The 25,342-nt window shown below is 38.9% G+C and overlaps 1 protein-coding gene and 1 pseudogene across 1 annotated transcript in view; one reads left to right on the top strand and one right to left on the bottom strand.

Moving 5' to 3' along the window:
- guf1 (GTP binding elongation factor GUF1) overlaps nt 1–24,439 on the top strand; it is a 30,342-nt gene extending 5,903 nt beyond the window's left edge. The window contains exons 4-18 of the mRNA XM_008111654.3: nt 1,351–1,499; nt 3,785–3,865; nt 5,749–5,826; nt 8,656–8,739; nt 9,503–9,567; nt 9,945–10,148; nt 15,787–15,926; nt 16,703–16,826; nt 16,954–17,086; nt 17,677–17,820; nt 19,170–19,303; nt 20,105–20,206; nt 21,329–21,448; nt 23,671–23,707; nt 24,117–24,439. Coding sequence (XP_008109861.1) covers nt 1,351–1,499; nt 3,785–3,865; nt 5,749–5,826; nt 8,656–8,739; nt 9,503–9,567; nt 9,945–10,148; nt 15,787–15,926; nt 16,703–16,826; nt 16,954–17,086; nt 17,677–17,820; nt 19,170–19,303; nt 20,105–20,206; nt 21,329–21,448; nt 23,671–23,707; nt 24,117–24,254 — 1,733 coding nt within the window. The 3' untranslated portion in view covers nt 24,255–24,439. The remainder of the gene's footprint in view (nt 1–1,350; nt 1,500–3,784; nt 3,866–5,748; nt 5,827–8,655; nt 8,740–9,502; nt 9,568–9,944; nt 10,149–15,786; nt 15,927–16,702; nt 16,827–16,953; nt 17,087–17,676; nt 17,821–19,169; nt 19,304–20,104; nt 20,207–21,328; nt 21,449–23,670; nt 23,708–24,116) is intronic.
- LOC100562754 (pirin-like) lies at nt 6,946–8,275 on the bottom strand (annotated as a pseudogene).
- Nucleotides 24,440–25,342: the final 903 nt, after the last annotated feature.

The following is a 25,342-nucleotide window of genomic DNA, read 5'->3' as shown; positions in this document are numbered from 1 at the left end:
GTGGAGCGGAGGGGATCCTTAGGTGGCTTCCCAGTGGCTTGGTAGTGGGGACTCTCCTATATTTCCTAGACAGTTGAGAAAGTCCCTCTCTAGATGCTATGTGGGGCCCAAATGGATCCAATGGATGCCAAATGGATCCCGCACAAACAGCCAGTATAAAAGGGCCTAAAATCTCAACAGTCCTGCAGCGAAGGAATCAAACATCTATGAACTACCCTGACTCCCCATCTCGGGGGGTGGGGGTTCAACCTTTCCAAAGTATCACCAGACCAGTGTACTGTCAACAGTCTCCTTGGAAGCTTTCAGTTTTGCATTCTGGAAGCTCTCACTTTCTGGTCTAGTTAAATTGAAGCACAGTTTCATTGCAACTGTTACGTTGTCTTAGGTAAAATTATATGTGATTTCCATTTTGAAAAGTAAGTTTTTGTTTAATTACCATGAAAAGATTGTCATCCTCCTGTTGATATTTTTGAAAAATGCAGCACAGAGAGACAAAGTGTTTTATGCAGAATTGAGCAAACATGAGATGCCCAATTTGCTTTGATCCCTTAATGAGCACAGCTGCTAGCTTATTTTTCATTGGTGAATTGCCATCTCTTATCACTAGCTTTGGAGACAGATGCAACTTTTGTACAGATTCCAATGTATGGGACAATAGGCAGTACGCTTTCAGTAATATCTAGTTCATCAAGTGGCCAGTCCTCCTCACTGGTTTTGTATATGGCAATTCCTTGGGACATGCGGAAACTGTGGAGAGGCAGATACAATTATTTTAAATTGCCTGTCTGTAGTTTGGAATTTGGTAAAAACTGAGCTGGCAAGTGGCTGAAGATAGTTGTTGAATCTGCACACTAAAATGTTTGGGCATGATAACATTTGTTTTGTCCTATACCACTGTATAATTAACGATATACCCATTAGCTGGAATTTTGAAATCAGAAATACACCATAATTGTCCACATGCGTGGCTGAAATTTTTGCTTTCTGATAGTTCAGTGTACAAAAACTTTGTTACACATGCACAAAATTATTAAAGATGCTGCATATAAAATTACCTTCAGGCTGTCTGTAAAAGACATATATGAATAATACATTTGAATTCAGCCCCATCTCCAAGATATCTTATATATAAGCAAGTATTCAAAAGTCCACCAAAACAACATCAGCCACCCTCCAAAATACAGAGTACTTCAGGATTGGAAGGGATACTCAACCTACATTGCATTCATTATGTGGCTAACATTTTCACTTGAAATGGTTCTTCTGTGAGCCGAGTGACACAACTAGATAAAAATGATTATCTTCTTCCTTATGGTGTATATTAATTACTGAATATGTCTGATCCTTTAGGAACAATAGCTAAAACTGACCACAACAAACAGGTGCTGGATAAATTGCAAGTAGAGCGTGAAAGAGGAATCACCGTAAAAGCCCAGACTGCCTCTCTCATTTATAATCACGAAGGAACAAATTACCTCTTAAATCTCATTGATACACCTGTAAGTTAATTATCAATGTATTTGAAGTACTACTGAATCATAATGTGTGTATCCTTATTGTGGAACTGGAGCCTTAATTTTTCTGTTTGTTTGTGTTGTTTGATTTATGTAAAGGCAAACTGTTCTGATGTGCTGGCCATGGTGTGGATATACCTTTACACACATGCAAACTAGTTCCCTACAATTGATCAAGCCATATTGTGGGGAACTATTTTCTAGGAATGAGGTTGAATTCCCCTGCAAGCCACCACAAGCTGCATGGTTGATGTGTTCTGTTACAGTGAACTAGAACTGGGGATAGCCTGGTGTCTGATTTCTCCCAAAGAAGTATTTTTTTAAATTAAAGATGGTGTATATTCCCAGCAAAGTTAATTTGAATCTGAAAATGTGTGGGATTTGGTTTGTAGCCACTGCAATTTAGGGTGGGCGTTTCATAGAGTCATAGAAATGACTGGGCTTGTATATTATTCACTTCTGCCCTTTGGTTATCAGGTGATTGGAAAGTAAACCTGCAGTGATTAGCTGGACAATATACTTCTGCAGAAGTGTTGTAGCTAATTTGTTAAAATGGAATTTGTTAAAATTGGTGAGAGGCTTTACAAACTGATGACTTCTTCAGAAATCTCAATTATTACACATGGGCTTGGATAGTCCAATGCATCTTTTGCTTTCCTGGTGTTTTGGAGTGCAGCTCCCAAAACCTGCAACCCCAGCTGTAGATCAAAATTTTTAGAGGACCATGCCATGAAGATCTCATTCTTTATCTTCCTGGTTCCAGCCAACTTCTTTTCCATCTTTTACAAGATCAAGACATGAAGTACTGGACATCCCTTACCTAGAATTCAAAAATCCAGAATTCTCCAAAACCCAAAATTGTCCACATGCATGGCTGAGATAGTGACACGATTGCTTTCTGATGGGTCAATGTGCACAAATGCTTCATGCACAAAAATTATTTTAAAATATTGTTTAAAACTATCTCCAGGCTATTTGTATAAAGTAATATATGAAATATAAATATGTTTAGACTTGGATCCCATCTCCAAGATGTCTCATTATGTACGTGAATGCAAATATAGATATTCCAAAATCCTAAAAAATCTAAAATGCAAAACACTTTTGGTTCCAAACAGTTTGGATAAGGGATACATTCAATCTGTATCTGAAGCTGGTTTCAGAGCTTTTTGGGAAGCAAATTGATAACGAGTGTCACGACCCAGGCTGCAGAGCACCAATAACCATACACCGAGGCCAGATTCTATCTAATATCTTTATTGAAGGAATATATAAAGTTAATAAAAGCAAGTGTATGAAATAGTCCAGAAATAGACCTTTCAGGAAAGGTCAAAATTAGTCCAAAGAAACAATGTCCAATATGAAATATTAAGGTCCAAAGTTGTAATCCAATAACCGAAACACTCACTTTGCCAGGCAAAGTGAGGGGAGATGACAAGGTCCTTTAGTCCATGGAACTTGAGCGAGGCTAGGGAGTAACTTGAAACAGGGCTTGATACAAGGCAACAAGGACGAGGAGCAAGAACAAGATCCGTGGAATACTTGGCAAAATCCGGAAAACAAGGCAAGGCAGAGTCCTGGAAAACAAGGCTGAGTCCTAGGAAGCAAGGCAAGGTCCGCGGAGGTAAACAAGGCTGGAACGGGAACGTAGGCTTGGAAACAGGAACGAAGGCTTAGAAGCGGAGTAGCGCTGTCCACACACAACCTACTCCAGTTGCTGACGAAATGACTCCGCAAGATCCCTTTGTGGGCAAAGCACCTAAATAGGATCTAGTTTTCCCACCAAAGAGTAGTTCCCTGGAGAACCAGAAACGAAAGCTATTCTCTGAGTCCAGATGCATGACTCCTTAAAGTTTCCCATGGAAAGCAGGCTTAATCAGCTGAATGCTTAGCAGCTATCCTAGCACTCCTGCGGGACGCCTGTTGAACTCCCCTCTGTTGTTTACAAAAAGCATGGCGAGAAAACGTAGGAGATTGTGGCTCGGGGCTTGTTTGACAGACTTCTGGAAGACAAATCTCTTGCAGGTGCAAGGTTTCCAAATCTGGCTGGGAAAGTTCCAATTCTGGCTGGAACGGTGAAAAACCCAAGTTTTCCTCTTCATCTGGCACCACAGTGCCAGGAATGGGACTACATTGCCCATGGGTCATCACAACGAGGAACAAAATGATTTTATGACATCCCCTTTGATGACTTTCTTAATTAAGCCTTGAGCTGCCTAATAAACATTTCTCTTGAAGCTGACATATCATGTTTTTCCTTCATTGCATAGGGCCATGTAGATTTCAACTATGAAGTATCACGGTCTTTGTCGGCTTGTCAAGGTGTCTTGCTTGTAGTGGATGCAAATGAGGTATGGGTTTAAAGTATTTTTCCTGATGTGTAAATGAAATAACTTCTTTTTTACAAGTTTTGTGTGTGTGTGACTATGTTTTCATTCTCGCAGGAAACATTCATATTTGGTAGGCTGTTCTTTTCCTTTATTGTGGAAATCTCCTTAAACTTCCGGTTTTGACACATATCCCAGACAATAGGCCAAGAGACATTCTACGTTGTTTGAAGTAGAATCATAGTGTTGGAAGAGACCTCATGGGCCATCTAGTCCAACCGCCTGCTAAGAAGCAGAAAATCGCATTCAAAGTACCCTGACAGATGGCCATCCAGCCTCTGCTTAAAAGCCTACAAAGAAGGAGCCTCCACCACACTCTGGCAGAGAGTTCCACTGGTGAACAGCTCTCACAGTGAATAAGTTCTTCCTAATGTTCAGGTGGAACCTCCTTTCGTGTAGTTTAAAGCCATTGTTCTGCGTCCTAGTCTCCAGGGTAGCAGCAAACAAGCTTGGTCCCTCCTCCCTATGAGTTCCCCTCACATATTTATACATGGCCCTCATCATGTCTCCTCTCAGCCTTTTCTTCTGCAGGCTAAACATGTCTAGTTCTTTAAGCCGCTCCTCATAGGGCTTGTTCTCCAGACCACTGCTCATTTTAGTCGCACTCTTCTGGACACATTCTAGTTTGTCAACATCTCCCTTCAATTGCGGTGCCCAGAATTGGATACGGTATTCCAGATGTGGTCTGACCAAGGCAGAATAGAGGAGTAGCATGACTTCCCTGGATCTAGACACTATACTCCTATTTATGGCTTTTTAAGCTGCCGCATCACATTGTTGGCTCATGTTTAACTTCTGTCGAGCCAGGCATTCCCCATTCTGTATTTTTGCATTTCATATTTTTCTGCCTAAGTGGAGTCTCTTGTGTTTGTCCCTGTTGAACTTCATTTTGTTAGTTTCGGCCCATCTCTAATCTGTTAAGATCATTTTGAATTCTGCTCCTGTCTTCTGGAGTATTCGCTATCCCTCCCAATTTGGTGTCGTCTGCAAACTTGATGATCATGCCTTCTAACTCTTCATCTAAGTCATTAATAAAGATGTTGAACAGAACTGGGCCATATATATATCTATTTAAGGCTGGAAATGATTAGAGAATACAAAGAGGAACATTTCCTGTAGTATTGTGGCCGAAAGCACCTGTGATTTTGCAAATTTCACTGCTCGTGGGGTGCTTCCCAAGGGGCGAGCGCTTGGCCCAGGGAGGCAGCACATGAGCGCTGCTGCAGCAGTAATCATGGGGTGCTTCCGGGGCGCTTCCTCCTCCCTCTCCCTCTCCTTCGCTCGAGAGAAGGAGAGGGAGGGGGAGGGGTGCCCCTGGCGGCACCTCAGATAATACGGAAGGCTCGGTTAACCGGAGCTCAGTTAACCGGGGCTCTACTGTATCGTGATATGTTTAAAGTTAAATTGTTATGTCTCTGACAACATTAAAAAAGCAGTTCCATGAATGATGTTGCCAAACTTTATGCTGCTTTGTGGGTCTCAGGGTTCTTAGTAATCTGTCAAAGCAGAGGACTCCTATGTTTTTATATTGTAACATGCCAGTCCATCCCTTTAAACAACAATAGTAACATAACGAATGCTGTAGGTCCACATAGCAGCTCTGGAATTATCTCTGTTACAAGAACCTTTGGTATATCAAATCTTAACCAAAAGATTAGTTAGTTTGGACCTGATTTCCGCAGAGGTGATCCTGCCTTGTTGATTGTTGGTGATCAATTACAAAATATATTCACAGATATTATGTTTTAAACCTTTCTTGGTGTGCTGATTTTCTTTTCTGTGCAAAATGTTTTTGGAAAGAAGAACATGTGCAAATACTTACATATTTAATACTCATGTTTTTCTAGGGTATTCAAGCTCAGACGGTAGCAAATTTTTATCTTGCCTTTGAAGCACAACTCTCAATAATTCCTGTCATAAATAAGGTAATGCCACATGTCCTGGATTAATATCCAATCTTAAGAGCTTACAAATAAAGAATCATGACTTTTTCACAGTAACTGTAGTATGCTGGTAATAAGAGGCCAAGTGCAGAAAGGTAGCTTGCTGTCCTGATTGTGTATTATTTCTATATATTCTCTTCAGTGACTAGCTATTTTACTACTCAGCTTTATGATATCCTTGATTTATGTTGTTTCATCGGGCTCCTCTGAATTCAGTTTTTATACTTAGGTTTATGTGTCCTCTATGAGATATTTTTTGAAGTACAATATAGTAATGTTGGGTGATTTATGAACAAACAATGATGATAAGAAAACAATTTGCCATAGTGGCTGTAAATAAATCCACTATCCTTGGCTGGAAGTCATTAGGCTGTTTTTGATTCTTAAGAAATACATAGAAACTTTCAAAGTATTTATTTATTATTGATTATTATTTACAGTATTTATATTCTTCCCTTTGGGGTGAGATGGGCGGATTACAATGAACATATATATGGCAAACATTCAATGCCATCAGACAAACAACATACAGTATAGACACACACAGAGGCAATTTAACATTCCAGCTTCATGATTCCAGCTCAATTCCGGCCAGAGGGGGAGCTGTTGCTTCATCGTCCACTAGTGACACAGAGTATTGTACTTCCTCATTCCTTTCCGCGTGTTGCTGGCAGTTTTATGGTGTTGTAAATTAGTTAAATTAGCCTTCCCGCATAAAGCGTACCTAAATTTCCTAGTTGACAGATGCACCTGTCTTTCGGGCTGCTTAGGTAAACAGCAAGCCGGGCTATTAATGGTTGGAGGCTTAACCCAACCTGGGCTTCGAACTCATGACCTCTCAGTTAGTAGTGATTTATTGCAGCTGGTTACTAGCCAGCTGCTCCACAGCCCGGCCCTTTTAATACAAAGAAATAGATTTCTGTGCATTTCTACTACAGAGTATTTGTGTGTGTGTGTGTATATGTATGTATATATATATATATATATATATATATATATATATATATATATACATACACACACACATACATACATACATACATGAAAAATACAAATGCACGGTTCTATAACAGGAAGTTAATTTTGTTTTTATAACTCAATCTGGCAATCCACATGATTAGCTCCAGTGAAGCAAAGAGAGTAACTCATGAGGAAAGACTGGGAGAATCAAGATGTACAGCTATAAACATAATCAGTCGACCAGTTGCATTTCTAATATTCCAAATCATTTGTTTCCAGTCTTTGATTTCCAGGTGGTAGCTCTCTCAAAACCATTTCTTGCGTTTCTGTAGTCATCAATGGCTTGTAAAATTTCTTCCTGAGTATTCATAACAAATGGCCCATGTTGAATCACTGTTTCCTTTATTGGCTCCCCAGCCACTAAAACAAAATGACTCATTTCAGTATCCTTATTCTCAAGCTGGACACAATCCCCATAATCTAGCACTGCTGTGTGGTGAGGCTCTACCTTTTGTAGAGCATCAGCAGGACCAACACAAATGTTGCCAGAGAGTGTGTAAATAAATGCTGTCCGACCTTTGGTAACTGGTTGGGTGTGCTTTCCTCCTGCATCTAACTTGAAATTCAGATACAGTGTTGGTGTGCGAGTGTACACCTTGGACTTGACACCCAATGCCTTTCCTGAAATGACCGCCACTGTCACACCATTCTATGAAGGTTTAGGTATCTCTTTGCTTTTCAGTTCTTGGTACTGAGGTTCAATCATCTTCTCAGAGCTTCACAGATTGACCCAAAGCTGTAATCCATGGGCTGGTTCTTCAGAACAAGGCATCTCTGCATGGAGAATACCATGGCCAGCAGTCATCCACTGCAAATCTCCTGAATCTAGTCTACCTGCATGGCCCCTGGTGGCACAGTGCGTTAAAGCGCTGAGCTGCTGAACTTGCGGACCAAAAGATCCCAGGTTCAAATCTCAGGAGCGGAATGAACACCTGCTGTTAGCCCCAGCTCCTGCCAACCTAGCAGTTCAAAAACTTGCAAATGTGAGTAGATCAATAGGTACCGTTCTGGCAGGAAGGTAACGGCGCTCCATGCAGTCATGCCGGCCACATGACCTTGGAGATGTCTATGGACAACGCCGGCTCTTCGGCTTAGAAATGGAGATGAGCACCAACCCCCAGAGTCGGTCATGACTGGACTTAACGTCAGGGGAAACCTTTACCTTTACTATGGCCACACAAATCTTCATGGGCCATGGATCCATCTGCCATTAGATAGTTACTGTTTCAATACCTCGGTGAGGGTGATCAGGAAAGTCAGCTGGCTGACCTCCTTTGAATTCATCAAACTGCAGAAATGGGTTCAGGTTTTTCAATTCTGGCTGGCCTATACTCCTACTCACACGAGCACCAACTCCTTCTGCTTGCTCCTTACTGAGCACGACTTTGATGACATTCCTTACAGTAGCCATTGTAGAACGATCAAGATCTCAAAGGTCTCAACAGCTTTCAGGGAAAGGTTTTGTAGGAGCTCGCCGTCCAAAGTCAGGAGTGGGCTCCAAAGCCCTCCAAAAAGCTGTGGTTTTTACGGGGAACCAAGGCAAAGCAGGAACCTCCCCCCCATTTTCGCCCCACCTGGTGATCCTATCTGGAGGGAGGTAGCTCAAACATGATCAACAAAAATGTATGCAAACACAATACAGACTTACCATATTGTAAGGAAATACGGCTTTATTCTCTCATTTTGGCCACAAATAGTTTATTTCTGAAAATGCTGTATGTTACTTAATTTCTGTTATATTGAATGCATATTAAAAGTCAAAGCTATCACAATAATATCATTGCTTTATAGATTGATCTAAAGAATGCAGATCCTGAGAGGGTGGAAAATCAAATTGAAATGGTGTTCGATATTCCCAAAAGAGATTGTATCAGGGTAAGATGTCTTTATAGATTTATGCCTGTGTGTCTGGTTAATTGTGTGGCTTGCATATAGGTCTGTGGAGACATGACAAGGAGCTTCCCTTGATTTCTTCCCATACCTTCTGTGTGACTCTCAATCTGGGGCCACAAAAGTATTCTATGTAAACTACTACTTTGAATTACACTTAATTCTCTATCTGATTATCTCTGACAATCTATTCAGCTAATCGGTTCAGAGATGTTGAATGCATTATAGTTTGTTTCAATCTGTACACTCCAGCCACTTGAACACAATATATGTACTTAATACTAGGTCGCTTTAAGTGTAGACAGCTTGCCTGGAATTTTTTTAACTCTGTTTTTAACAGAATGTTTTATCTGTTTTCTTGTTACTTCACCTTGGGAATCCAGATGGACAGAATAAATACTTTTTCATAAATAAATCATCTGGGCTGTCAGAGAGTGCTTGGAGGATGTGCATATTTATCTCAATTGTCTCAGTGTTTCCTGTTGATAATAAAAAAGGAAATGTTTTATGTCAGCTGTTTTTCTACTGAAGGACTGTCCTTTTCTGTTGTGTTACCCATATTTCTAAATAGTTCTCAGGAATTAGTTGTTAAATTGATGTACTGGTTTACTCTTTGTAGTGAAGCAATTTTTTTCAAATATTGCTAGGCATCCTAAGTGATTTATAACATAAAAATTACATTTGGCAGCTTGCTAGTTAGTGTGCACATTGCATGGAAATAAGGTTAACTTTTCAAACTTGTTTTTAGATTTCTGCTAAATTGGGAACAAATGTTGAAAGGATACTTCAAGAAGTGATTGAAAGGATTCCTCCGTAAGTTTTCTTTTCTAGTATCTTTTGTACTATTGAAAGCTCAGGCTTGCAGTTTTGCCTAACTTCCTAAATTTTAATTGAAAGCCCTTTCATAATAACTGTAACTTAGTATATTAACTTCTTATTTTAATAGATTGTACTATTAACTATCTTAAGGCACAGAAAAAAGTAAATGCAAAGACAAACATTTTAAAGTTTTCTGTGAAAAAAATTATGAATATTTTATCCAGTATACAGTAGCAATATAGCTTTTATTGTTTTCTTTCCAAACTGGATTGGTAATTTGAACATTTTAGGGAATATGCATCTGGTATTGAAATAGAAACATTTGTACATTTTATAAAGCAAACTTGATATTTTGCTGTGTTTTGTAATAGTCCCCCGGTTAGCACTGAGGATCCATTGAAGGCTTTGGTGTTTGACTCCACCTTTGATCAGTACAGAGGTGTGATTGCAAACATAGCACTCTATGGTGGTGAAATTCGCAAAGGTCAAAGGATAACATCAGCTCACACAAAAAAGATTTATGAAGTGAATGAAATAGGAATTCTGACGCCCAATGAGCAGCCAACACATAAGTTGTAAGTATTATGCAGGGGCAGGAAAACTCTGTGAATCTATTATTTGTAGCCTTTAGGGATATGCTGATTCCTTATTCCTGTCTCGACCTGTTAGTAACATCACAACTGCAATAATATTTGGCAACTGTGTTTTCTTTTCATATCCAGCCATGCAGAACAAACATAAAGTAGGGGCTCTTTTTTATTTTGTTTTTTGTTTTGTTAAAACCCAGCAAGTGGAACTGAGTAATAATGTTTAGTCTTTTGGTGTTTCTTCATTCTAGGCTTTAAATTGGAAGATTTCAGGCAGAAGTAAAATCATGTTCTTTTTATTGATTTGTAAAAGCTAAGATTGATATCCTTCTGGGCAGTTACAGTGTCATAAACTAGACTTATGACATTATTATTATTATTTTATTTCTTACCCATCTTTCCTCGTGGCTTGACGTAGGTTACAACATTGCTAAAATGCACAATCATCTAAAAATATTCTACAAAATATACATATTAAAACATCTATCTATATATATAAAAGAGTGATGGCATCAGGGCAGCGGACAAAACAACAAAACTACAGGTCCCCCAACCTCAAAATTTGACAACACAACCCATCATTCACGGCTCTAGGTTGATACAACAAAAAGGAAAAGAAAAATAAAGTCCTAATTACAGGGAGAGGAATAATAGTTTTTATCCAATTGCTGCCAGTTTGAAGGCTAAGCTCTGCCCACTTGGTCTCCTAGCAACCTACTCAGCCCAGGGGACAGGCACAGTTAGGCCTCACTTAGGCCTCTTCCACAGATTATCAGATTTTAACTGGATTATATGGCAATGTAGACTCAAGGCCCTTCCACACAGCTATATAACCTATTTAGAATCTTATATTATCTGCTTTGAACTGGATTATCTTGACTCCACACTGCCATATAATCCACTTCAGTGTGCATACTAAACAAAAAGACAACCATAAACCAGACATTCAATACCACCACTACCTCAACAATTTCTCACCAACACCACCAGACAACGCCACAGCAATGCGTGGCCGGGCATAGCTAGTCTATATATATAAAAGGATAAAGTTGCGGGCGCAGTGACTATAACAACAAAACTAAACATCCCAGAAATACGAAACTTGGCAACACAATGCAAAAGCCTTGCCTCCCAGTTACAACAACACAACCACACCACAAAACCACAATCCGGACCCACAACACTCACAACAACACATCATGACTATAACAACACAACTAAACGCCCTAGAAATACAAAACTTGGCAACACAATGCAAAAGCCTTGCCTCCCGGTTGTAACAACACAATCACACCACAAAACCACACTGCACCCACAAAACTCACAACAACGCATCGTGACTATAACAACACAACTAAAGGCCCCAGAAATACAAAATTTGATGACACAACACAAAAGCCTTGCCTCCCGGTTGTAAGAACACAATCACACCACAAAACACAATCTGGACCCACAAAACTCACAACAATGCATCGTGACTATAACACCACAACTAAATGCCCCAGAAATACGAAACTTGGCACACAACTAAACGCCCCAGAAATACAAAACTTGACAACACAACACAAAAGCCTTGCCTCCCGGTTGTAACAACACAACCAAACCACAAAACCACAATCTGAACCCACAAAACTCACAACAACGCATCGTGACTATAACAACACAACTAAACGCCCCAGAAATACGAAACTTGGCACACAACTAAATGCCCCAGAAATACAAAACTTGACAATGCAAAAGCCTTGCCTCCCAGTTGTAAGAACACAACCACACCACAAAACCACAATCCGGACCCAGAAAACTCACAACAACGCATTGTGACTATAACAACACAACTAAACCGGATGGCCATCTATCTGAGAAGTTTGGGTGGGTTCTTCCTCCATGACAAAAAGAAAGAAAGGGGTTGGACTGGATGCAAACTACAAATTCCAGCACCCCATGGCATGGAGTCCATGCATTTCAATTAGAGGCCTCTTCCTTCTCCCTTTCCCCGCCATCCAACCCATTGACCCAGTTCCATGGCTCCGCAGGCAGGGAAGGCTGGGACGGATAGAACGAAGGAAGGAGGGAGGGAAGGGAAGCGAAGGAACGCCAAGTACAAGAGCCCTCCCTCTCTGCCTGGAAGGCCAAGAGCAAAAGGGAGAGAAAGGCCATTGATCCGGTTATATTTACTCTCCTTTCTGACCAGTGTGTTCTTATCAGCGAGCTCAGGATCGGAGCAGAGAAAGGGAACAGCATAGGAGAGCACCCACTCTATCTATCCATCCACTCACCCACTAATAATAAACACCTACACAGGCAAGAATCAGCCATGCACTGAGTCTACAAGGCCATTCAGTGCTCATCCACCTCCCCAATCCCTACATTCACACTTGGCCTCCAAAAAAACAATTACAATAATAACAATGACAACAACAACAATAAGAATCTACACCATCACAGGCAAGAAGCAGCCAGGCACTGAGGCTGAGAGGCCAGTCAGTGCTACACTGGGCCTCCAAAAAACAATACAGTACCATCTAACTTATCCAGCCTTCATGACCACTACAACAACAACAATAATAAACACCTACACAGGCAAAACAAAAAAAAAAGACTATTGTACCACAATAAGATGTAAACCGCACTCAGCAGAATCAGACATCACGATTAACAACAAACAAAAGACAACAGGGATCTCAAGCAATTATCAATAAACACAAAAATGGAAGAAGGTAACAGACTTCAAATACTACTACTAATGTGAGTATAAAGAAGGGTGGAGGTCACAGCATAAATACAACCTAATGTAGACTGACCAACACCACCAGACTGAGCCACAGTAACGCGTGGCCGGGCACAGCTAGTCTATATATATAAAATGATAAAGTTGTTTGCGCAGTGACTATAACAACAAAACTAAACATCCCAGAAATACGAAATTTGGCAACACAATGCAAAAGGCTTGCCTCCAGGTTACAACAACACAACCACACCACAAAACCACAATCCAGACCCACAAAACACACAACAACGCATCATGCGATAACACAACTAAACGCCCCAGAAATACAAAACTTGGCAACACAATGCAAAAGCCTTGCCTCCCAGTTGTAACAACACAACCACACCACAAAACCACACAGGACCCACAAAACTCACAATAATGCATCGTGACCATAACAACACAACTAAACGCCCCAGAAATACAAAACTTGGCACACAACTAAACGCCCCAGAAATATAAAACTTGACAACACAACGCAAAAACCTTGCCTCTCGGTTGTAACAATACAACCACACCACAAAACCACAATCCGGACCCACAAAACTCACAACAATGCATTGTGACTATAACAACACAACTAAACGCCCCAGAAATACGAAACTTGGCACACAACTAAACGCCCCAGAAATACAAAACTTGACAACACAACACAAAAGCCTTTTCTCCCGGTTGTAACAACGCAACTACACCACAAAACCACAATCTGGACCCACAAAACTCACAACAACGCATCGTGACTATAACACAATTAAACGCCCCAGAAATACAAAATTTGACAACACAACACAAAAGCCTTGCCTCCCAGTTGTAAGAACACAACCACAACACAAAACCACAATCCGGACCCACAAAACTCACAATAACGCATCATGACTATAACAACACAACTAAACGCCCCAGAAATACAAAACTTGGCAAAACAATGCAAAAGCCTTGCCTCCCAGTTGTAACAACACAACCACACCACAAAACCACACCGGACCCACAAAACTCACAACAACGCATCATGACTATAACAACACAACTAAACGCCCCAGAAATACGAAACTTGGCAACACAACACAAAAGCATTCCCTCCCGATTGTAACAACACAACCACACCACAAAACCACAATCCGGACCCACAAAACTCACAACAATGCATCGTGACTATAACAACACAACTAAACGGCCCAGAAATACAAAACTTGGCACACAACTAAAAGCCCCAGAAATACAAAACTTGGCAACACAACACAAAAGCCTTGCCTCTCAGTTGTAACAACACAACCACACCACAAAACCACAATCCGGACCCACAAAACTCATAACAATGCATTGTGACTATAACAAATACAAAATTTGACAACACAACTCATCCACCTCCCCAATCCCTACATTCACACTTGGCCTCCAAAAAAAACAATTACAGTAATAACAATGACAACAACAACAATAAGAATCAACACCATCACAGGCAAGAAACAGCCGGGCACTGAGGCTGAGAGGCCAGTCAGTGCTACACTGGGCCTCCAAAAAACAATACAGTAGCATCTAACTTATCCAACCTTCATGACCACTACAACAACAACAATAATAAACACCTACACAGGCAAACAAAAAAAAAAGACTATTGTACCACAATAAAAATATAAACCGCACTCAGCAGAATCAGACATTACAATTAACAACAAACCAAAGACAACAGGGATCTCAAGCAATTATCAATCAACACAAAAATTGAAGAAGGTAACAGACTTCAAATACTACTACTAATGTGAGTATAAAGAAGGGTGGAGGCCACAGCATAAATACAACCTAATGTAGACTGACCAACAGCACCAGACTAAGCCACAGCAACGCGTGGCCGGGCACAGCTAGTAATTCTACAAAATACATATTAAAATACACAGAACAAAGGTTAAAATAGAAGACACAAGCTTAAAATTTGTGATTAAAACTGGCTGGGAAGGCCTACTGGAAGAGATAGGTCTTTTAATGGTTTTTAAAATTTTGACAGCTTTTTTTAGTTGTCAGAGCTTTTCCAGCAGGTCATTCCGCAGTCTTGGGGTGGCCAGTGAAAGGTCCTCTGGGTGACAGTTGTCAGTCGGGATTGTTTAGTACTCACATTTATGATCATTGCACAATGGCCTTAATTGCACAACGGCTCTCAAAATGCACCATACAATCCAGGCAGCTTCACTGAGGGATGGAGTTTTTTGGTACTGGTGAGCAGGGTGCTAAAGGTTGATATAGTCAGCCCCTTCCCACTAGTAGGCAGTAGTGTGATGAAGAGAAGCAGGAATCCCTTCATGGTCCTGTTCCAACTCATCTTCCCAGTGCTGCTTACTGGCTGGAGTGGGCTGGGTGTGTCATTTTTTGATGCAATACTCACCAGCCCAACAGAATTCTGTTCTTCAGTGAAGCTGCCTGGATTTTAAGATTTGTTTTTGTTGTTGGATTAGGAGACAGACTGTAATGATAACATATTTATTTACCACTTTTCTCCCATTGCTGGGATTCACTATAACATAGCCCATTCTACACTGCCATATCATCCAAATTATCAAAGCAGATAATCCCCATTATCTGCTTAGAACTGGATTCTATGAGTCTACACAGACATATAATCCAGTTCTAAGCAGATAACCTGGATTTTATATGGCAGTGTAGAAGGTGCTATAGTGGCTATATGTCTGATGCAGGATCTTGACTTATATTATGAGGGTTTTTAACAAAGGATTTTGGCAATGAGTGAGGGGGGAATTGATATAACTTTAATTGTGATTAAATTCAAAAGTAGCTTATCTGCAAGATGAAAGTGGCTTGAATTATTTAATGCAATATATACTTACAAATGGTGGCAATTTTATTTAGATATGCTGGTCAGGTTGGCTATCTGATTGCTGGAATGAAAGAGATTACAGAAGCCCAAATAGGAGATACAATTTATTTACATAACCAACCAGTGGATCCATTTCCTGGGTTTAAATCAGCAAAACCGATGGTATTTGCAGGTAAGTTGTATATATTCACAGAGCAGTTTAATATGTGCTAATATAAGAAAATTGTCTATGTTTCTTATTGAATCCTTGCTGCTTTGACATTGATGCTACTTGTCCTGTTACCAAAAGCATCAATATTTCTCATTTTACTATTATGGCATGGGAAGGAATATACCATAGATACGATATGATATATGGATATTCATTGTTCAATACAGTTGGCCTTCCAAATTTGTTGGTTCAACCTTTGTAGTTGTTTATGGATTTGATTAGTATGTTCTTTATGAATATTTAGTTTCTCCAACACAACTCTTACACATGAAGTTGACCGTATAGTTGGAGAACTTAGAGATTCCTAGAGGACTCACATAGGTTTTACTGATTCAGTGAATCTACTCTTGTTGAAAATATGGTAACATTAGATTTAGACCTATACATTTAGAACTTCTGTATATAAAATGGGTCTTAAAACCGTAGAATGAAATGGATTACTTCTTTTGACAGAACTGCTTCTGTAAGTGGAATAGGCACTATTTGTCCTCTTTCCACACATCTTCAAAATTTGTTTGTGAATTAAGAGATGTGGAAAGATTTGGGAGCTGGGCTACAATGTAGAGAACAGGAAGTTCGATTGTGTAAACTAAAAACCAGGTCTATTATTGCTAAGGAGCAATTGAAAAAAACATCAGCTGCCCGCAAAAGAGATTTTAAATGGTTGTAAAGAATAAAATATATGAGAACTATTGGTCTAGCTCCTTTTTCAATCAAAGTTCTGTCTCTGTTGGCAGGAATGTACCCAGTAGATCAGTCAGAATATAACAACCTGAAAAGTGCTGTGGAAAAATTGACACTTAATGACTCAAGTGTTACTGTTCATCGTGATAGTAGCCTTGCCTTGGGAGCTGGATGGAGGTGAGTGTTGCTGAATTCAATTAGCACTTCAAAGGCTTTAACTTTTTTGTGGAGGGAAGAGAAGGGATTCCTAGATGTTACAGCCTTCAGTGTAAGTCAGCATGACTCCTTTCTCATGTATTTACAGGTTGGGTTTCCTTGGTCTTTTGCATATGGAAGTTTTTAATCAGCGTTTGGAGCAAGAATACAATGCATCTGTCATTTTAACCTCTCCTACAGTTCCCTATAAGGCAGTTCTTTCTTCAGCAAAATTGATCAAGGTAATGAAGAATTTTTGAAATTAAAGAAACAAATAGAGGATACCTTCAACACAGCCTCATTGGATTACAGTAGAGTCTCACTTACCCAACATAAAACGGGCCGGCAGAATGTTGGATAAGCAGAAAAGTTGAATAATGAGGGATTAAGGAAACGCCTATTAAATGTCAAATTACCTTATGATTTTACAAATTAAGCACCAAAACATAATGTTTTACAACAAATCAACAGAAAAAGCAGTTCAATACATGGTAATGTTATGTAGTAATTACTATATTTACTAATTTAGCACCAAAATATTGCAATGTATTGAAAAGATTGACTACAAAAACACTGACTACTAAAAGGCAGACTGTGTTGGATAATACAGAATGTGTATAAGTGAAGGTTGGATAGGCGAGACTACTGTAATTATAATTCAAATGGTTAATCAATTTGCAGGAATCTATAGGCAGTGCTAACATTAATTTCTTTATGAAAGTCTTGTGTTTCTTGAGAAACACCATTGCTTAGGAATTCACTTTTGATCAGAATTTGGAGCAAAGAGATCAAGCACAAAATTACAATCTGGTGTCATTTTCTATTTTTGTAGGAACATAAGACAAAGCAGATCACCATCATAAATCCTGCTGAGTTTCCTGATAAATCAACAGTGGTAGAATATTTGGAACCTACTGTTTTGGGCACTATCATAACACCCGATGAACATATTGGGAAAATAATATCTCTGTGCCAGGTAGGTTTATTGGACTGAGCAAATTAGGCAGGTTTGATGGTGACAAAGTATTCTGGAGATTTCCAGCTTCCCAGGAAACGGCTTGTCTGTGGAGAATCTCCACAAGTTATAGAGATCTATGGGACACATGTAAGAGTACACAGTTTTCATGTATATCTTGGGTCTCATTATTACTTAAGCAGGCGAAGTATATATCCTAAAGCAGGACAAGGTAAATATCTGAGGTATGAACCTATAGGTGTGGTCCCTAGATAACTTCAGTCACCTGTTAAAACCCAAACTCCTTTTGAAAGGGATATGGAACTAGAAAGGTTGCCTGGTGATAGTTGAGGGGTTCCCACTCCTTTGCACAGGCAAGCAGAATTTTGGATGTGGAATTACATTGTTATCTTTAATTAATGCTTGGAGCCTCCACAGCAAAATCCACTTAAGTGGTGATTTAGGAACAGGCTGACTGTAAACAACAGGCGTTAGCTAGTTAAAGCACTGGCTGAATGTGTCTGGCTTTTCCCTTCCTTTTTAGTGCTTTATATTTAGGGAACTTGTGGCCCAGCTGCTTCCTCTCTCTTAAAATGAGTCTTCACTTCTGCCTTTAAAACGTACAGAGGAATGTGCATTAAAAAGGTTATGGTGAGCAAATCTTGGAAAACTGGGGGGAGGAGATCACAGTAGTTTGTGCACTGACAACTTTCTGTTTAGACTACTGCAGTGTGCCCTACATATAGGGCTATCCTAGGTGACAATATGGATGCTGCAGCTAATACAGTATATATGGCAATTATTTACAAGAACATCTCACAGAAGCTATGGGTTTCTTAAAAACCTGCACTTGGTTTCCATCCACATTCATAGTGTTGATAATGCTGTATTTCTTCAGTTCTAAGATGCACTCCCCCTCCATACAAACATCTCTAACATTATGGTGCATCTTAGAATCTAATGTATTTTTGTTGTTGTTACTGAAATTAGCATTTAAAGCTTTAACTGGCTTGTGATTTTGATATACATGTTACATGTACATTGAGATTTGATGGAGAATCCCTTTTCTGTGTCCCACAATATCTAATGTGGAGACCCAAAGTGGGACCCATTCTTCTATGGTGTCTTGATTGTAAACTTTCTTATGCTTCAAGACCCAGTTGGCAGTAATGCTGGCCTCATTTGGCCACTAAATGAAAACCTGTATTTTCATCCATGGCCTGACATTTTAGAGCATGTATAGCTAAGTTATAAGTATAGATAGTCTTAATAATCTCTATTTACAAATGCAGTCAACATATTTTAGAATGTAATATCTGTAAAGGCTTCTTATAAGTGGAACATTCAGTTGACTCTGTGTTACTTGTCAGACTCGAAGGGCTGTTCAGAAGGACCTACTTTACATTGATGACCACAGAGTCATGATGAAGTATCTCTTTCCACTGAATGAAATTGTAGTAGATTTCTATGATGCTCTGAAATCCTTATCTTCTGGATATGCCAGGTAATGCAATATTTGTATCACTGCTGAACATTTTGTTTGTTGGATTTTCAGAATCATAACTGGGAACCTAGCGCTCAATTCCTGTCGACTTTAAAGATTTTAGAGTAGTAATCTCTCTCCTTAGCTGAAGGTAGTTGGGATCTTGATTCTCTTTCAGAATTGAAGGCATAATTATCTCACATCTAATATCTGGGTTGATCTAAGTATAGCCACCTAATTTTGTTACAGCCATATTACCTCATTTACAGCTATAAAATAAACAAATATTAAATGAACATGTACAAATTACTGGTTCAGGAGAATTTGAGTATATACACAGTAATGGAATATAACTGTCTTCAATAAAGAATCTGTAACAGCCTATTAGTATTGATAATATGGGGAAGTTTAACTACCAGTCCCTGATTTTTAACAGAAGGTGCTAATATACCTCTATGAATATCCTGCCTTCTATTGCTATGGCCTTGTAATCTTATGTAGCCATTTCCTTCTCTTACAGTTTTAAGATCACTAATAAAAGCCATAGAAATACTTTTTAAAAACCCAGGAATAACCCTCCAAAATTAAATAGTCTTGATGTGGTTGAAATAGCGCTGTTATTATCTTGGGCTGTGCCTTTAATGGGAGAATAAGCATTTTTCCATTGTACATGTATTCATCAGCATTTGGAAATGGAACATTCTAATGAAGTACAAAAGATCTGTGCCCTTTTGGGAAAACAGTATCCAAAATGTATATTAAAATTGTTTTTATAAGGAAACAGGAAATAATCTTGAACTGGGTTTTCCCGTTCTCTTTCAGTTTTGATTATGAAGATGCAGGATACCAGACTGCAGATCTTGTCAAAATGGACATTCTTTTAAATGGGAATCCTGTAGAAGAACTGGGAACTATTGTACATAAGTAAGTGGATTTAAAATATAATTCCTATTACAAGTAAATAGCTAACAGATTCTGTCAGAAAAACACATGGATGTGTTAAAGAGAGAGAGAGGTTGGACTTCACGAAACAAACTTATGAATCAGTAACCTGAAGTTACACTTTTGTAACTAGTTATTACTCACAATCCTTATATATTCGGGTAGGGTAGAGAATATTTAGGAATTGTACATTTGCTCTAATCCTGGCTCCGAGGGTAGCAGCTGCTGCAAGCGACAGGGCCCATTGATCCATCCATCTCTTTATTTACACCCTACCTTTCTCTCAGATAAGGCCACAGTATGTTGACATTGCCACCCCCTTTCCCGTCGTTGATGTCTGATAGAACTATATATTGCAATGTATTGTTGCATTGAGATCTTTGGTGGGAGGAGGGTGGAACCAAACTACTGTGATCCAGTTGACAGGACTACACTTGCCTGCTAAGTCAGGAATGTGGCGTGGACTGGGCCAGGGCATGCTACTTAATTACTTATACTTAACTAAACAGCTGAGCTAGAATCTTGGCTCTAGATTTATTTTGAAGAAACAAGCATATTTATTGAAAGGGTCTAAACAATTAAAGCAGAATATCTTCTACATTCTAATGCATTCTCTACTCTAGGAGCATGCAGAATTGATCAGAATGAACATCTTACTGGCTTGTATGCAGATGATGTGGCTTTATTTTTAGCTGACTGCAGTGAAGATCTGCCAACAGTATTAAACATGGTTATTATAGTAAATTATCAGGACTAACTATAAAAACACACAGAATTATTCATCAGACTTTTAAAATTAAAACAATGAAAATATGTTAAGCACTTAGAAATTCAAATCAGGAATAGATAAAAATGAAATGGTAAACTATAGAAAGTAACCAGGTTTACTGTTGAAATTATTTTCAGCTCTGGGTTGTATTCCAAATACTGTTCTTTGGAATCCTAATTATAATGTGCAGGTCATTCTTCAGTACAGTTAGAATGATTTCATTGCATTAATCCAGGCATCATTATGTGAAACTGACAAAAGTAGCATATTTTAAAACTGGAAATTACGAATGTAGGCTTTATATTAAACTGAACTATCTTCCCTTTCTTTTTCAGAGAGAAAGCATATCCAGTTGCTAAATCTATGTGTGAACGTTTAAAAGATGTTATCCCAAGACAACTGTTTGAAATAGCTATTCAGGCAGCGATTGGAAGCAAAATAATTGCAAGAGAAACGTGAGTTTACTGGTCTTGACTCTGTGTTAAAAGAGATTTGAATTAACCTTTGTTATACAAATTGACTTGTGCTTGTAGATACCATGGCACACAAATTCAGTAGCTTTGTCTCTCTTCTCTATAAATTGTATTTTTTACTGTTCACTCAACACAGAAATGAATCCCAGACATTTTAAAAGGATGCAGCTAAACAGGACAAGAACAATTTTTGCATTGATATAGTGTTTCATTTAACATATTTGTTCCTTTCTTTTGTCAATTTCCAGAGAATTTCAGAGATTAAATTTCCCTCTTGAAGTGGCTGTAGTGCACTGGGAACAACATGAGAGGGACATATGCCCCATGTGGTCCTCTACCTCCATGATAATGTTTTACAATAACAAGGCTTTTGCCCCTTGAAATGATTTTCTAACTATGCAAGTTCTGTGGTGCTGGGATACATTTGGGATGGCCCCACAACATTGTCTAATTTGTCCCTTCTCCAAGCTAGTCTCAATATATTGAGAAGTTTACACTGCAGATGTTAATGAAAATTCCTTGGGTCCAGGAACCAACATCTTAAATTTAGCCTGGATGTTAAGCAGTAGATACAGAAACGTTCTCAACATGAATAAGTGACATACATGTCTAGTTAGCAAGTGCAGTGTTACATTCTGAATCACTTGAAATCAAATTTGAAAGGCAATCTTAAAGGCGGTACAGTTCAGGCTATAAAAAATAATTCCCATTCTGACTTGAAGACATTATAGCACGAAAGAAAGGATAATCATATTGCTCTTTAGCATTTCTTTGTAGCTAGAGTGGTGTCGGAAAGAACTTGAACACACTCTTTCATAGAAATGTTGTAGATTCCAGCGACTTATCTGTGTGTTTAAAATGAACTAGAAAATAGATCACAGAAGGTAATAATTCTCTGTTTGCAAGGAAGTAGAGTCAGCCCTCCATATCCATAGATTCTGCACCCATGAATTTAACTACCCACAACTTGAAAATAGGTATTCCAAAAAGCAAAACTTGATTTTGCCATGTTATGTAAGAGAAATCATTTTGCTACCCCATTGTATAGAATGGGATTTTCTAAACGGTTCGGGTCTGGCTTATCTTTGTGATCGCATTTCCTACTATGAACATGCATTTTCCTTGAGATTGGCCAGGGAGGCCCTCATCTTGCTCCCACCGCTGTCCCATACATGGTTGGTGGGGGATAAGAGAGAGAGCCTTCACAGCAGTGGCCCGCCGGCTTTGGAATTCCCTCCCGAGAGATATTAGACTAGCCCCTACCCTGGCCACATTCTGGAAAAATTTGAAAACCTGGCTATGCCAATGTGCTTTTTACTAATTCAGTATAAACTGACGGTGTCCTTGCCTCTACCTATTCTCAGCTACTACACTTTACTCTGGTCTATCTCATCAGTGTTCTACCAGTTATTGCACATAGTTAATTTTTCGCCTGCCTCCAAATTCAGAATATGCTCACTGTGCCTGGCTATCATTGTTGAGTTGTTTTTATCTGATTTTATTGTATGTTTTAATGTTTTTATATGTTTATAAGTTAAATGTACCTATGTTGATGTATTTTATTGTGTATTACTGGGCTTGGTCCGCATGTGAGCTGCCCCAAGTCCCTTCGGGGAGATGGGGCAGGATAAAATAATAGTTATTATTAATATTAATATTATTATTGTTGTTGTTGTTAGTATGATTATGATTTTGGTATCCTTGAGGGATCCTGGAACTAAATCCCAGGAGATACGAAGGAACCATTGTAGCTATCCAGGAATGAGTTGACTCTTTGGTCTAACCACTTCAGACAGGAATCCTATGGACAAAGTTCTCTCAGATTATGTTGAATAGCTCAGTTTGTATGTCAGTTCTTTTCTTGCCTAAAGCCCAGGATATGTTCTCTATATCCCTCTCCCCAAAAAACCCATATTGCCTTATACCTTGGGTCCAAATCCAGTCGCTAGTCACAGAACCCACTGAGTAGTGTGTCAATATTTATACAAATGCCACTGATTTCGTAGGTCCTCTAGTGGGGAGTGGTAATTCATTATTGATCTTAATCTATATTGAGTTTTTCTTTTTGATAACTTCTCACTTTACATGCTAATTTATTGATTTGGATTTTGTGATTTAATACTAAACCACATTATGGAATATTTTTGCGTCACACCCTCTTAAAAATGCAGTTTGGTTTACACATAATAATGTTTCTATTCCAGGGTGAAAGCTTACAGAAAAAATGTCCTAGCAAAATGTGTAAGTATCAGTTAGCACCCACCCAGGTCCAGTAATCTTTCTTTTCCTTCAGTATTTTGATTCTAGAGTTTGTATAATTTGTATTTATTTTTATGCTGTGCGTTCTGAGGATAAACCTATTTCTATGTTCCTACATATTAAATGCAATTTGAAATGTTCTTATTGCATGTAAGCTTAGTAAAACAAAACTTGTTTAAAGTTGGCATCCCTCAGATAGAGGTGTTGTTTCTCTCAACACTGTGATCTGGGTTCAGTATAACTGTTTTAAATTTATCTAGAGCAATTAATAGCACATTTTGGATTTTGCATAGATCTTTTCATTGTCCAGGAGACTTGCAAAATAATAGTCCGCTCTGTGCATATTATTACATAATCTGAGAAAACTAACATGACTTTTTGGGCAAAACAGTATGGAGGAGATATTTCAAGGAAAATGAAACTTTTGAAGAGGCAAGCAGAAGGAAAGAAGAAGCTGAGGAAAATTGGGAATATCGAAGTGCCAAAGGATGCATTCATCAGTGTTCTGAAGAGACAGCCTGACAAGTAATTCTAATTCTACAGATTGCTTTGCTTTTTTAATTTCATGGTCAATAACTGACCAGCACTGACAAAGTATGATTCCTTGAATGTATTTTCTGTCTGTACATACTGCTCTGTGAATGATAAATTTAAATAAGACCATGTTGACAATTACTGTAAGAATTTTTAAATAAATAATTGTAGATTATGTAAGCAATTGTCTTAAGAAACTGCCTGATGGTTGAAATAATCCTGAGATCACTGTGTGACCTTTTGGACATGCTAAGTAAATGATCTATGTGTAAAGAATAGAAAAATGAGTTTTTATGTGAACCTGCTTGTTTGGTGTATGCAGTGGGTCCTTGGTATCCACTGGGCTTTGGTTCTTGTGTCCTCCATGGATATCAACATGCAGGGATACTGAAGTCCTGGTATATACACTGGTGTACCAAAATGGCATAATTAAGATTTGTTTTTTTTATTTTGGGGGGGCTGATGCTTTTCAAGCTCACAGAATCCATGTATATGGAGGGACATCAGAGTATTTGCCTTACCACAATCTGTGGTAGCCATCTATTAATTTATAATTTAAATATAGTGTAACATAGGATTAGGAAAATTGTAGCCTTGAGATTGGATAGCAACTCTGGGAAGTCCTTACCTGAATGAATACTGATGAAGGATAGTAAGAAATATCATCCAGAGGGCTATATACTGCCCACCTTTGATATAAATATTAAGTTTGCATCAATATGATCTACATTTGATCATCCAAGGTGTCTCCATAAGGATGGTCAGGCAGGATTAAGTAGCATTCATAAATGCTTAACCCACAAATGATCCCTGCCTGAAAATCCTGAACTGAAAAGACCAGAGCATAGAGTTAAGAGCATGTAAGAAATGTGTTCGACAGCTGAGTTGTGGCTGTTGCCCAAAAATAACATATACATACATGGGTAAGGCAGCCTTTATTCCGTTAAACATCCTATCAAGGCTACATGTGGCCCAAGACTAGAGAAAGAAAGCATGCATTTTATAATGAGAGGTGATGGGATAACTACCTTAGTATAATCTAATAATTGTCTTTTAGAACAGGATTGGCACCAATTCTAGCTT

Source organism: Anolis carolinensis, chromosome 5, assembly GCF_035594765.1.
Source record: "Anolis carolinensis isolate JA03-04 chromosome 5, rAnoCar3.1.pri, whole genome shotgun sequence".
NCBI lineage: Eukaryota > Metazoa > Chordata > Lepidosauria > Squamata > Dactyloidae > Anolis > Anolis carolinensis.
Note: the sequence above shows the minus strand (reverse complement) of the source record. Positions and strands in the feature narration are given on the sequence as shown.